Source organism: Raphanus sativus, chromosome 5 (genome assembly GCF_000801105.2).
Source record: "Raphanus sativus cultivar WK10039 chromosome 5, ASM80110v3, whole genome shotgun sequence".
Taxonomy (NCBI): Eukaryota; Viridiplantae; Streptophyta; class Magnoliopsida; order Brassicales; family Brassicaceae; genus Raphanus; species Raphanus sativus.
In genome coordinates, this window is record NC_079515.1 from 32,881,819 (window position 1) to 32,896,356 (window position 14,538).

General features: G+C 34.8%; 3 protein-coding genes across 3 annotated transcripts; 1 reads left to right on the top strand and 2 right to left on the bottom strand.

Annotated features, from left to right (window-relative positions):
• Positions 1-43: 43 nt before the first annotated feature.
• LOC108859511 (precursor of elicitor peptide 1) lies at positions 44-995 on the bottom strand. The gene is made up of 2 exons (XM_018633419.2): positions 732-995; positions 44-369 (listed from the first exon to the last, which is right to left on the bottom strand). The coding sequence occupies exons 1-2, from the start codon at positions 894-896 to the stop codon at positions 208-210; spliced, it is 327 nt and encodes a 108-aa protein (XP_018488921.1). The 5' UTR covers positions 897-995; the 3' UTR covers positions 44-207.
• A 4,355-nt stretch (positions 996-5,350) lies between these two features.
• Positions 5,351-7,248, bottom strand: LOC108858813 (uncharacterized; the record flags this gene model as incomplete). Its single annotated transcript, XM_018632681.2, has 2 exons — positions 5,351-5,765; positions 6,766-7,248. Coding segments are annotated over 2 exons (720 nt in total), but the record flags the coding sequence as incomplete, so codon positions are not given.
• Positions 7,249-12,518: 5,270 nt separating this feature from the next.
• Positions 12,519-14,371, top strand: LOC108860294 (flotillin-like protein 3). Its single transcript, XM_018634193.2, has 2 exons — positions 12,519-12,939; positions 13,140-14,371. Exons 1-2 carry the CDS (start codon positions 12,576-12,578, stop codon positions 14,192-14,194), a joined length of 1,419 nt encoding a protein of 472 aa, XP_018489695.2. The 5' UTR covers positions 12,519-12,575; the 3' UTR covers positions 14,195-14,371.
• Positions 14,372-14,538: the final 167 nt, after the last annotated feature.

Here is a 14,538-nt window from a genome sequence, read left to right on the forward strand (position 1 = left end):
AATTGAGTTTTAATGTTGTTTTCAGTTTAGTGAACTAGCTTAATCATTTTGTATCCGTAGATTTGTTAATATCATTAAGAACTATCAATACAAATAACAACACTATACTAGTACCATCACTGAAACACACTTATTAAAACAAAATTAAAATCATAACTAGCTGCAAACATTTTAGCTAATTAATAATGTAATGTAACTATGTAACTGCTAGTGATGTTTCCCCGGTCGTCCTGGGCTAAAATTTTCCTTGCCCCTTTTCTTTGCTTGCACCTTTGTTCCCCTATTCGTTATTACGATGCCGTTTTTACTGCCCATAGTCGTCACAACGAGGTTGTCTTCCATGACAACATCGTCTTCTTCTTCCTCTTCCTGAAAGTAGAATAAGTAAACACATGTTTGAGTTTTGTTTAATAATATTACTAAAAACATTATACTCAAAATATTGATGTCTAGGCTGAATATCAACTTTTTCTGTCGGTGCGCATATTATAAACCTTTATGACGCGATTGTTGATTTTTTTTAAAGATATAACGCGATTGTTGTTGTTACGCAAACCTAACTTTATGTAATTTATAAAACAATTAACACGATTTTTAAAAGTATATATGACTTAAAGATAGAACAGCTAAATACTTTAGTATATACAACAGAGCAGCAGCACTAAAATAACTTAAATTCATCCAAAATATTTATCTTGGATTTTGATGTAAGTATTGCTAGAGAAACTTACCGGCTGGTTTAAGGGTGCAGAATCTGAGGACGTTTTCTTAACCGTGGGAGGATCATGATGAAGTAGTCCTAGACACCTTAAGATAGCTTTAATAGTTTGGTTGAGGAAGTGAAAAGGAAGCCATAGAAAAGATGCTTCTTCGCTTTGTCTCTCAACTTTTTCCATTGAGATGAGATCTGAGTTGAGACTTTTACTAGTCGGTTGATTAAGTTTAGTGAGAGAAGTGAAGCTGTTGTTCAGAGCTGAGTGATTGAGAAGAGAGGTTAGAGAAACAGCTTTGCGTTTTATAGTGGATTAATAGTAACTCGGTATTTGGTGTGACTCTTTTTTTAATAAATATAAAATACATTTTTTTAAACCACGACTTTCTGATACAACCATACGATTAGTTAATTCCTTTCCGAGTTTTTAATTTATTTAGTTGACACAAGGAAAATATTAAGAAATGATCATCCATTTCATGCATACGAAATTATGTATTCGTTGCTGTCATTAGCGAAATTAAATATCATGTGCCTTTGACCTTTCATGAATATAATGTCTACTAATAATCTAATATACCTGGAATAAACATCACAACGGTTTCACTTTAAAGAGGATGAACGTTGGACTATAAAATGGACTTTCGATGTCTAATCACACAAGTAACTAGATAGCTTTTTTGGAAGGATAGTTGTAACTAGATCGATAGTTGATGCTGTAAAAGATCTAGTACATGATTCCCTGTGCTAATGACTCAGATGAACCATTAATCGCATAAAGCACTGCCAAAGTTAGATCGCATAAAAGCACTGCCAAAATACTTAGAGCTCACTGCAAAAGTTTCTGATAATCAGCTAACTTATAGCTCATTTTATTGTTTTTAAATCATCTAACCAACCTATGTATTGTCTTTTGAAATAGTGTAACATTTAACTAAGACTTAGTAATGCAGTTAGCCAGTTACATAGTTTAGTGACGTTGATCAAATTCGTCAAAAGCAACTTTCTCTCGTTCTTCGACATAACAAGAAAGATAATTTTCAAAACCTTATGATATTATATGTTTTATTTTCAAGCATTACTATTATTATTATTTTTTTGTAACACCAAGCATTACTATTAAAGTTACCAATTTCAACGGTGACTTATTCAGTATTGCTCAATGATCAACCTCATAGAATGATTCACCCACAGCGAGGTCTCAGGCAAGGTGATCCACTCTCGCCGTTCCTCTTTGTTCTGTGTACAGAAGGGTTGACACATCTTCTGGCTCAAGCAGCAGGAGCAGGTCACATAACGGGGTTGAAGTTTGGTGAGCATGGTCCGTCAGTGCATCAACTCCTATTTGCTGATGACTGTTTGTTCTGTTGTAAAGCTGAGGAAATACAGACTGAGACTCTGATGGGCATTTTGAGTAGGTATGATGCAGTCACAGGGCAAGTGCTTAACCCGGAGAAATCTTCTATTATTTTTGGAAAGACTATATCAGTAGAGAACAAAACTAAAGTCAAGCAGAAAACAAGAATTGAAGCAGAAGGAGGGGATGCTAAATATCTTGGCTTACTGGAGAGTATCTCAGGCTCTAAGGTTAAGGTGTTCTCTTATTTAAAGGAAAAGCTTGGCAAGCAAATATCCAGTTGGCACGCAAAAACCTTGTCCCAAGGAGGAAAGGAGGTTCTGATCAAAGCAGTGGCTTCAGCGCTACCTGTTACGGCTATGTCGGTGTTCAAACTTCCAACAACACTTCTTGGCAACCTTGCTAGTGCTATAGCCAGCTTCTGGTGGAGCAATGTCGAACACAAAAGAAAGATTCACTGGATCAGTTGGGATAAGATGTGCCTGCCTAAGGAGCTAGGAGGAATGAGATTCAGGGATCTGGAGAGTTTTAACCAGGCCCTCCTCGCCAAACAAGCATGGAGACTGATCCATTTTGAGGACTGCTTGATGTCGAGAGTGCTTAAAAGTAAATATTTTGAGGATACGGATTTCATTAATGCGGTGCCTGGATCACGATCATCGTACGCGTGGAAGAGTCTATTGGAAGGCAGACGGCTACTCCAAGAAGGTATCAAACCTCAGGTTGGTAATGGAGAGAGCCTCCACGTATGGACTGATCCTTGGTTGGAAGATGAAGATGGAATCTGTCGGCCTCTATTAAGACGACAGCGGTACTTCAATGTTAACTTGAAGGTGGCAGAGCTCATTGACTTCCAGACAAGACGATGGAGTAGGAGATGTCTACAGGAATTCTTCGTTCCAAGTGACATTAGAATCCTTGTGCGTAATCAACCTATTGTCTCTCAAGCCGATACTTGGATCTGGAGATATACAAGAAATATGGTTTACTCTGTCAAAACGGGGTATCAACTGGCGTTCTCCAAGAATAATCAGAGCTTGATTGCGAATCAAATAACCCGGCCATCTCTTAATCCTTTGCGTGCTAAGATTTGGAAGCAATTGGCACCATCCAAACTCAAGGTCTTTATGTGGAAGGCACTCTCTGGTGCGCTGCCAGTAACTGACGGCCTTCGAAACAGAGGTATGCACTGTGATCAGATGTGTCAACGATGTGGGGATGATGGAGAGTCCATCAATCACGTTCTCTTTTCCTGTACGTTTGCTCGTTTGGTGTGGGCTATCTCGGGGTTTCCTCATCCATGTGATGGCTTCGATGGACAGTCCATTTTTTACCAACATGAGCTATTTGATTTTGACTTGGTCTGCAAACAAAGAATCGAATGATACTCGAAGCTTTCCATGGCTACTTTGGTATTTATGGAAAAATAGGAATTCTTTGTTGTTTGAAGGAGTGGAATATGAGGGAGAACATGTGTGTGCCAAAGCGAAAGAAGAAACCTTATTGTGGTATACGGCACAACGGAGGGAGGTACGGAGGGTGGATGATCGCAGTGATCAGTCATGTCCAGGAGCAGTTCCTTGGATACATCCTCCGGTAACCTTTGTGAAATGCAATATAGGAGTTCGGTGGGCGGGCAAGAGACGAGTTGCAGGGGCAGCATGGACAGTCAGAGATTGCTCGGGTACCGTTTTATTGCATAGCAGAAGATCTTTTGGTGGAGTTTACTCTAAGGATGAAGCCCAGTTTCTCAGTGTTGCATGGGCTGTGGAAAGTATGCATAGTCACCAATATCGTAAGGTGCACTTTGCTTTTGAAGGGAGGATGTTTGTTAATGCACTTAACAGACGTCGAGCTTGGTCCTCCTTCAAATTTAAAGTGATGGAGATTAGACTTTTGTTAGATAATTTTTTGGAATGGAAGGTATATGAAGAATCTGCTATAGCCAATGAAGGAGTCAGGCGGATTGCTGATAGTGCTGTCATGGATTCTAGATTCCAATCCTATGTAGCTTTAGGGCCACCAAGATGGTGTTCTCATGTTTTTGATCGATCTGGTGGTTGACCTGGTTGTATAGGCTGACTTTGATAGGGTCGTACCATTTGTAATCACCTTTTGGTTAATGAAATCAGATGGCAGAAAAAAAAAAGTTACCAATTTCAAAAGCATCACCAACTTAACGTTTTATGAAGGGTTTGTGAAAAATTAGAACGGGAAACCTTACGAAATTTACAAAGAGAAATATATAAAGGTAATAATACTATAGTTCAGGTCACACTTTGAATTTTATATTCAAAAATATATATATACTATAGTTCCGTTCACGTTCGATAACATGTGGTCAAAGTTATTGTCTCGGAAAAAACAAAGAGAGAACAAGAAACAACGACGCATTGGCGTTAGGATAGTCGCTTGGATTTTTCGAATTATTTTGCTTTCCAAGACGTTTTCTAATCCCATTAACTTCTTCGGGGTTGGGTATTTTTGTTTGACCAACACACGTTTTTATTATAAAACTCGATTAGTGTGATTGTCTTTAACATTTTCAGTTTTTCACATTTTTCTTGTTTCATATGTCAGCGTTCTAACAAATTTCCACTTGCAATTTATTCGTTGGTGTGAATTATATTGTCGCTGGGACTACAACTAAGTTTTGTTTTTTTTTCCTTTGTAAAACATAGCATTTTCTGAACGTGGAATAAAAGAAAAAGAGATCAACTTAAAAGCGGTAAATAGAAAGTAAATATTCTTTAATATTCTAAAGATCTCAAGATTCATCGTCTTTTTGTGATTAGATTGATAAGCATCTGTGAATCTGAAAAGAAAGCGATGAAATCGAATCTGTGTGAGAGGACAAAGGTCATGGTGGATCGAATTGTCAATGTTTCTGCCATAAGGAGTGATGAAACCGAAATTTCAACCGCTGAGTATTGAAATGAAGAGACCAGATCATCGACCGTTAAGTTTTGTTTGTTTAACAGTTTTTCTTTTTCGATTTACATAACTGAAAACTAAATATATGGTGTGAATAGTTTGGAAACATTATATTTTTAGATTGTATACATTTTAGGTTTGTTCATATTTTGATTTATTTTTTAAAATATTAATTTAGTTGAAGTTCAATCTCTTTTTTTTGGTAATCATGTCAAAAGTTGAAGCTCAGTTATTTTAATTTTAATATCAACACCGTACATTGTAACCTAACTCTATAATGGCAATCGATATATTGACATGCAGTCAGAAGATTTCAAATGTATCACCCATATAAACCGCATTTGAAATATTTTAACTCCATAGTATATTCACTGAGTTAACTCGTTCGCGTCAACCCCAACAATAATAACCTTTCCATAGTATATACTTACAAGTTTCTTAATTCTCTCCTACTCAATTTACTACGAATGAGAACTCATATTAAAAACGTGTATGTTGTGCTTCTATATTCACAAGAACTTGGGGTCACCTCTGTTTCTTAGATTCTGGTCTCAGAGAATCATCAGTTTCTTCTGTACTCCGGTCAAGCCCAAAACACTTAAGGAATGCAGTTCCAGCAAGCTGAAACAAATTGCAGGGATGATACAAAATACTAGTACTGGAGTCTTCATCAGAAGAAGAACTTTCTTCTTCCTCTGTTCTCGTCACTCTCCTTGTTTCAGCTGGTGCTATCTCTCCTTTTATGGCCTGAGAACTTCCCATCTGTCATAACAAAAGACACATAACTTCATCACCAAAGGATGAATCTGACAAATGTATCTGTGATGAACCATAATATATACTACTCAACAATAGTAACACAAATGCTGTGCAAATATTAATCCAAAGACGGGGTCTGTGAGAAAGACACCACACAAACTTTGAAGAGAAGAATTTTGATAAACCGTACTAGTAACTAGACAAGGTTCTAATTTCCTCTCTAGTCTCCAGATCAATAATCCAACTTAAAATTTACAGGATATCACTCCATAGTCATCTAAGAATCTCATCTCAGAGTCATGTCTCGGTTTTCCAAAACATGTGGCAACTTCAACCCAAAAAAACAAACTTGTAAACAAAACCTCAATCCAAAAACCAAACTTGTAAACGAAACCTCTCCTATTGTAGCAAGTAAAGAAGGGCAGTAGAGGAAGTAACAAGTAGAAGATTTATCGTTGCTTAAAGATAACATTAGACATCTCTTAGTGAAACCTAAGCAAAGATAAATAAACCATTGGTCCGTAACTCAAGTATCAAAAAGTTCCAAAACACATAAATAAACCCTGAAAATTCTCAGTGTCAAGATCTAAGCCAATGACTCTCAGCAATTGAATAGCATACCATATGAGACAGACTAAACCTACAAAGATCCCAAAAAAAACCATAATTAGGAATCACACATTTTCTATGTTTAGATTACTTTCTTAAACTATATATGCTAATTTCATGACACTGTATAAATATTCAAAATCCAAAATAATATCTATAAATCTAATTACAACTTTTCTCGCTGGCATTGACATTCTAATATGGCTGGCTGGGGGCTGCTCTACAGCTATTTTCGTTAAATTGCAATCTAACCCCCTTAAGATTAATCAACACCCTGCAGACTCCCCAATCATTATCTTAGCTCAATTTGTAAGTCAACGGGGGAAGCCAATACGACTATGAGAATCAATACGACTCCACATTGAAATCGAGAGGTGCAGACAGGAGAGTTTACCTGATTAGACTGAACTACGGAGAACCCCAAGCCGTGGTGGCGGCTGATCGGAATCGGATCTCCAGATAGAAACCTCCGAGAGGCGGACGAAGAAGGAAGTGAATCAGCGGATGAGACGCTGATATCTGAGGAGGATAGTAATCCGAAGACGCAGAAGAGGAGTAGGAGGAGGAAGAAGACGAACATTTGGATCCATACCAGCCACGATAGGTTACTGTAGCTGTCTACCATCACAAACTCCTTCTCGGAATCTACTATATAAAGAGAGAGGATATGATTTGACGGAAAGGGAGAGATTCTGAATCCTCGAGAGACTCTCTTTGATTGATTGATGGGAAGAAGATGATCAACGGAAGACGACGAGATTATTGGGTGGGTGGGTGGGTGGATGGCTGGATAGATAAAGGGACGGAGCTGTGATCCTTCTTTTTCCTGAAAATAACGGCTTGCTTTAAGCTGGTATCCCACGTGTAGCACGTTGATTTGTTAATAAATCGAAAGAAAAAAACACGCCATCTTTGTATATCCTTTACGATTTTCCCGTGATTTTATGTAAGTTGTTAACACAGTGTTTAATTTTAATTAGCGATTGCATTAGATTAGTTATGATTCATAACTTATGATAAAACTCGTCTTGTGTTTTTTTCAGATATGGATATGACTACTAGTCTGTTCCTGAATTCAATATTTTATTCAGTTCAACGACAAATATAGCTTATAATTATCCTTTATTTTTCTATTTTTAAATTAAAAGCTACTACACAATCTGTGGGTATTAAGAAGAAGAAAAAACTGAATGCCATATAGAATACAGCTTGTTAGGATATGTCATATGGGAGTATTCTTTACATATATCTAAAAGATGTTCGGGAATTTCTTGGATGCTTCACCAATATATCAACCATAATATATCTTACATACATTCTTTCTATTCCAAAAAATAATCTGATTCAGAAGATTTTTTTTCTTTTTACATTTTTTGGGTGAAAACATTTTAACATTTTCAATGTATTTGATGGTAAACTATAAATTTTTAAAAATTGTGTTTATCAAAATTTTGTTGGTCAAAAATCATGAAAATAATTAATTACAAAAAAGCAGTGCATTGCCATTCAAAATTTAATATGTTTTCTTAATTATGGGTAAAAGATTTAAAAGTTACTTTTCGGCAGTCTTATTGGATCCGGACCGAAGCGGCGGTCGGACCAGGTTCAACCATGAACCGAACATAAATGCGGGTTGGGTTAATGCCAAAACCCAACTATAATTGAACCGGTTAAAAACCTCTATCGAACCGTTAAAAACCCATGAACCGGCGATCCAACGAACCGGATAAACCCTGGTTCTTGTATAAACCAAAAATTTATTAATAAAATAATTAAAATTTCCTTTTTAAAATAAAAATAGGATTCAGATTAATAAGGTAAAGTCATCTCATATTTTTCTCTTGAGTCTTTGACATCTATGCAAGACTGCAACTCACAAGGTATCTACTTTTCAAGATATTGTTTTTGTTTCGAAGATTTTAAGAATTGAAAACTTAGCTTTGAAGAACTTAATCATGGTATAATTTTTAATTTTATTTCATAGTATAAATTTTTAACTAATGTGTCTATAATTTTTGTAAAAGTGATGAAGATTTGGAGTGACAAGAATCCGAAGAATAAAATTTAAATATGTTTTTTCTATTGATTTGAGATTTGGACTATTACATTGTTCTATTACTTTTATTACATTTTTAGTTTGTTACTTTTTAAAAGTTTCTAAACATTATGGTTATTGAAATATTTTATTTGATATGATCTTTATTTTTGTAAGAATATACATATTCAAAATATCATTAATTTAGTTTAGTCTAATCAAACCCGGATCGAACCACATTAACCCATGACCCAAAAAAAATTCGGTTCGCTTGCCGGTCCGGTTTTAACAACACTGCTTTTCGGATAGATGGCGTATTGAAAAAGTCAAGATAAACATTAAACACCATTAATATCTATCAATAAATATACATGGATTTATCATATAATAACGTACTAGTTTTTGACCCGCCCTTTAGAAGGCGGGACAATCGTTTTGTTTTAAATTTATGTTGTTGTTTGATTTTTCATAAGTGTGTTTAGGCATGAGTATCCGGGTTGAGATCGATTGTTGTTAATAAATTTGGTTTGGTCCAACATATATATATATATATATTAACCCATCTGTTTGTCTAGATTTTGATTCGCGCTTTGAAAACGTGATATTCTTTTTTCTGTGACAAATTTATTAACCCGTCTGTTTATTCATTAATATAATTAGGTATAGACGTTCGTTTTTTGGTTCAGTTCCAGTTTGTTTCTTTTTTTATTGGTTTGGTTCCAGTTTTCTATTTCTCGATTCAAACGATATAAGTACCGTTCGATTATTTATGAATTTGAATTGGATTTCAGTTTGGTTATTTTGATTTTTCGGTTTGGTTCGGATAACAGTGTTAAGAACCCGATAAAATTTCAAGTTCAACTTATTTTGGTTAGGTTATTCTCTTTCAGATATTTTGGAATAATTCAAATAAAATTCACATGTTGGATTTTTTGGACACAGATAACTCTGATAGATTCAAATATTTCAGATAAGAAAATATTCAAGAAATTATGATAAGTTTTAATAAATTCGATAAAAGCAGTAGGTAATCCGGATTTTTAGCTAATTCTATTTTAAGTATTATTTTAGAATATTTGATAATTTTAAAACTATATATTATTAATTTTTAGGTATATAAACTGTGTTTTGGATATTTGAATTATCCATTCAATACTCGGTTTGGTTTTGGTTTTCAAAATTTAATGGATTTAAGAATCGTTCAGATATTTGTAAACATTTATTCATTTTTTGTTTTTTTTTTGTTTTTTTTGTTCAGTTTAAGTTTGGTTTTCGGTTCTCAATATATATGCTGAGGCCTAGATCTAATTGTATATTCTATCTTGTTTTTTTATAAATAAGTGCATTAAGCTTATATTTTATGATAAATTTTATAAGTAAAAATTATAAGTTTGCTATCGTATTAAAACTATTGCAAATATCCAAAAGTAATTATAAATATTTTAAATGTTTTGATGTTTATAACTTTGATTTACAATTAAATTTCATTGAGAATATATAGACAAATACCATCAATATGTCACTATGTGAAATATATTTTATATAGAACAAATATTTAGTAAATAGTGATAATTTAGAGGGGTATTTTTAAAGTTGTTATATATTTCTTAATTTTTCATAGTCTTTGTTAAAATAATATTCGAGTTTTAAATATTGAAGATCTAAATTTAAATTTTATCCAAATTATATTCAAACTATTATATTTGATCACATTTATTTCAAAATGTAAAAGAAATGTTAAATTTTGACACAAAGTCTTGTCATTTTCAATATTTAAAAAAAATTCAAAATCTGAATTTGCTTACATTTATTTTTCAACTAAATGAATATGTCTAAATTAAAAGTTTTAAAATTTTCTTGTTTGTTGGTTTAGATCTTTTATGTATGAAAATATTTATAATTTTTGATAATATTGAAGTACAAAAAATAGTATAAAATATTTAATTCTATTTACATGAATTATAGTTCGACTGTCTTTGATTAACTAATAGTAAAGTCAAAGCCTATGATGGTATATATTGATAATATGAAACTTAAATCATATATAGTTACATTCATTTGTTTTAGTATAGATGAAACTGTTTTTTTTAATAAGCACAACAAATAAAGGTGATATAATGACTTTTCAAGGTTATATTATATAGATTTGCAGTCGTATATTGTTTAAAATAAGATATGAAACAGTGTGATAAGAATCACAACAAAACCAAGTGATAATGGTTTGTCAAGGATAGTTTATTTAAATCAAAATAATAGAAAATTAATAAACTAAAGCTAAACGGTAATGCAGTGTATATGTGTGTGTCAGTGTGTGCATAAGGTAAATAAGATTACACGATTTGGTATATGATAAATATTTCATTTAGTTTTATTTCACATTAAAAAATAATGGTATTGCTGTAACTAAACCAAAGAAACTTCAAAATGCTTAGATAAAATGTTTTTTTTGGAAGAGGAATATTTGGTTAATACAGTTTCGGGTGGTTAGCGTGATTAATGTTTTCTGTTGCAATATTGTTAAGAGAATATGCTTAGTAAATATTGACTTGTATTTAGGGACATAGATTTTCTGTTGTAAGATTTGTTTGTATATTTTTTTTTGTTGAAAGTAAATGATTTTACGGAGCTAACCATCTGGTTTTCCTTGAGTATAATTCTATTAAAATAATAACAAATCAAGAGTAGCCTTAGAGAAAAATCCGAGAGTTTCAAAATAATAGTTTATTGAAAAATAGGGTTCACGAACCTAACTCTAACACTCTTGGCAAGTATTAATATGAATGAACCGAAAAAATAAGAAAATTTCATCAGCTGACAAAAACAAATTAATCAACATCAGTTTTGAAATATAAAGAAAATAGATTTACCTGTTTAGTTGATATGGATGCTTAAATCTGTTTGTATGACTCTTCTTCTAATTGGAGTTTCCTTCAACACGAGCTTCGGTAAGTACATACCAAACAGTTCTACTCAAAATAATGTTGGTTTGGTTTAATATGGCAATGATAGCAATAGTCTGTATATATATAAATAATTAGAACGGATAAATTTACCCTATAAACTCCGATTATGGCTCACGTCAGTGAACATATTACTATGCTCTCATTTGGCTCTTGCCATGCTGATGGAGAATTTTAGCAAATTTTTCTCCCGAAGACAACATATTAGCATTGATCACTACAAAATCGAAAACTGTATAATTAGATCTCCAACATGTTAATTTTTTTTTTTAAACAAACACTACTAAATTTGACTCAGTACTTACTATATGTCTTTGTGAACTTCATATATATTCTTCTTTTCTTTCCTGCATATTGAACCTGCATTTTGATATCTTGCAGAAAATCAAAATAGAAGACATGACTAAATATCTAGATTTCCTTTGCTTAATATGAGACATGGCTCAATAAATAAATTGTTTTGCTCGGAGTGGTGGCTATGATCTCGATAGCTTGTTCATATTTATAGTACCCATACGCGATTTTTTATTTAAAGTGGACAATATATTCTTAGGAATAAAATCGTGTAGTTTAGAAATAAACTCGTCTAGTTAGAGAAGTTCTTATATTACTGGTGTTTTCAAATCATTTAAAATTACCGTAATATAGAAATAAATATACCAGAGAGTTCCTAAAAAAAAGTTGACATTACTTATAAAATATTAAAGCATTTAATAAAAAAACATAGACTAAAAATATACCAATGGCATGAAGTTGTAAATATTTCAAAACTTCAAGGTGGTCTCAAAAAAACCCCTTGTGTTTTAATAGTATAGATATACCATTAAAAATCTATCAATTAATATACCTGGATTTATGGTATCATAATTAACTTAAAATTCGTATTTATCTTCTTATAAACATTAATTTGACACACGGATTTATTTAGTAGACTTTGACCCAAAAAAGCAAACATATAAATACGTGTAGATCACTAAATTGTGAAAATAAACGAATTTTGGAGATACATTGACCAAAAAAAAAAATTGGAGATAAAGAAAAGGTAATCGAAAAACCGCAGTGACAAAAAAAATAAGAAAAAAAAGGAAATTTGTTTATTTCCTAGTATTATTTTCCTATTTGCGCGTATTAAAAACTCTTATATAAGTAACTGCGTCTTATGATCTCTCTCTATTCACACAGATACACACAAACAAAACCTAACAAGTTATGGGTTACAAAGTCGCAAGAGCATCCGAGTACCTAGCCATCACCGGTGGTGGGATCAAAGACATCAAGCTCGCCAAGAAGTCATGGGTCTTCCCGTGGCAGTCTTGCACCGTCTTCGACGTTTCTCCGGTCAACTACACCTTCGAGGTCCAGGCCATGAGTTCCGAGAAACTCCCCTTCGTCATCCCCGCCGTTTTCACCATCGGTCCTCGCGTCGATGACCCTCACGCTCTCTTGCTGTACGCCATGCTCATGTCTCAGCACGACAAGCACTCTAACCACGTCAACGAGCTCGTTCAGGGTGTTATCGAAGGAGAGACTCGTGTCCTCGTTGCCTCCATGACCATGGAAGAGGTCTTCAAAGGTAACTCAATTAATCACCAGATCCAAATCTTGAAACCCTAGATTTAGATCTTGCTTGCATGCCAAGTCTTGAACATAGGCTAGTGAAGAATGCTCCAATTTTTTTTTTTTAAATTATATAAATTGTTTTAGTATTTTTTTTGCGGAAACCTAGATTCCTCTGTTTCGAGAAGTTTGATTATTGTGTGTTTTATTGTGTAGGGACAAAGGAGTTCAAGAAGGAAGTGTTTGAGAAGGTTCAGCTTGAGCTAAACCAGTTTGGTCTTGTGATCTACAACGCTAACGTTAAGCAGCTCGTTGATGTCCCTGGACATGAGTACTTCTCTTACTTGGGTCAGAAGACTCAGATGGAAGCAGCCAACCAAGCCAAGATCGATGTAGCCGAGGCCAAGATGAAGGGAGAGGTCGGTGCCAAAGAACGTACCGGACTCACCATCCAGAACGCAGCCAAGATCGACGCAGAGTCTAAGATCATCTCGACTCAGAGGCTAGGAGAAGGGACAAAGGAGGAGATCAAGGTGAAGACTGAGGTCCAAGTGTTTCAGAACGAGAAGGAGGCTCTCGTTGCTCAGGCTGATGCTGCGCTCGCGATTCAGAAGGCTGCTCTGACCAAAAACTCTCGTGTGGCTGAGGTTGAAGCCGGCAAGGCCGTCGCTATGAGGGAGGCCGAGCTTCAGACACAGGTAGAGAAGATGAACGCGTTGACTCGGACGGAGAAGCTCAAAGCCGAGTTCCTCAGCAAAGCCACTGTTGAGTACGAGACCAAGGTGCAAGAGGCGAACTGGGAGCTGTACGACAAGCAGAAGAAAGCAGAAGCTGTTTTGTACGAGAAGCAGAAGCAAGCGGAGGCCACCAAAGCCGCAGCTGATGCGTCCTTCTACGCGAAACAGAGAGATGCGGACGGGCTTGTGGCCATGGCCACCGCTCAAGGGACCTATATCAAGACTCTCCTGGGCGCGGTTAACAATGACTACTCGGCGATGAGGGACTTTTTGATGATCAACAATGGGGTTTATCAGGATATCGCCAAGACCAATGCTGTGGCCATCAGGGACTTGCAGCCTAAGATCAGCGTGTGGAACCAAGGTGGTGGTGGGGTTGAACAGGGGATGGGTAGTGGTGGTATGAAGGAGATTGCTGGACTGTACAAGATGTTGCCACCGGTTCTTGATACGGTTTATGAGCAGACAGGAATGCAGCCACCGGCTTGGATTGGTACACTGCGTGGTGCTGAGCCCAAACAACTTCAGGGTTGAGATTTTCAAGAGTTCTTTTTTTTTAATTTTACTTTAAGCTTTTGTGTGATTTTTTTTAATGCTTTTGAGGTTTGAAGTCAACTGTTTTTTTAGAGATAATCACAATTTCATCTTAGAATCGTGTCTATGACTAAGTCTTTCATCAAGTGTGATTAATTATTTCAATATATGTTAGCATCAATTCTTGTTTATTGAATATCGACTAGTGGGCGTAACCGCGAAGATGGTGGGTACAACTGATTCAGGAAAAAAACTATGGTATTAAAAAGCTTGACTATGTTGCAAAAAGACCGCAGACATATTTTACTTTGAAAACAATGATATATATGTTACAAAAAAATATA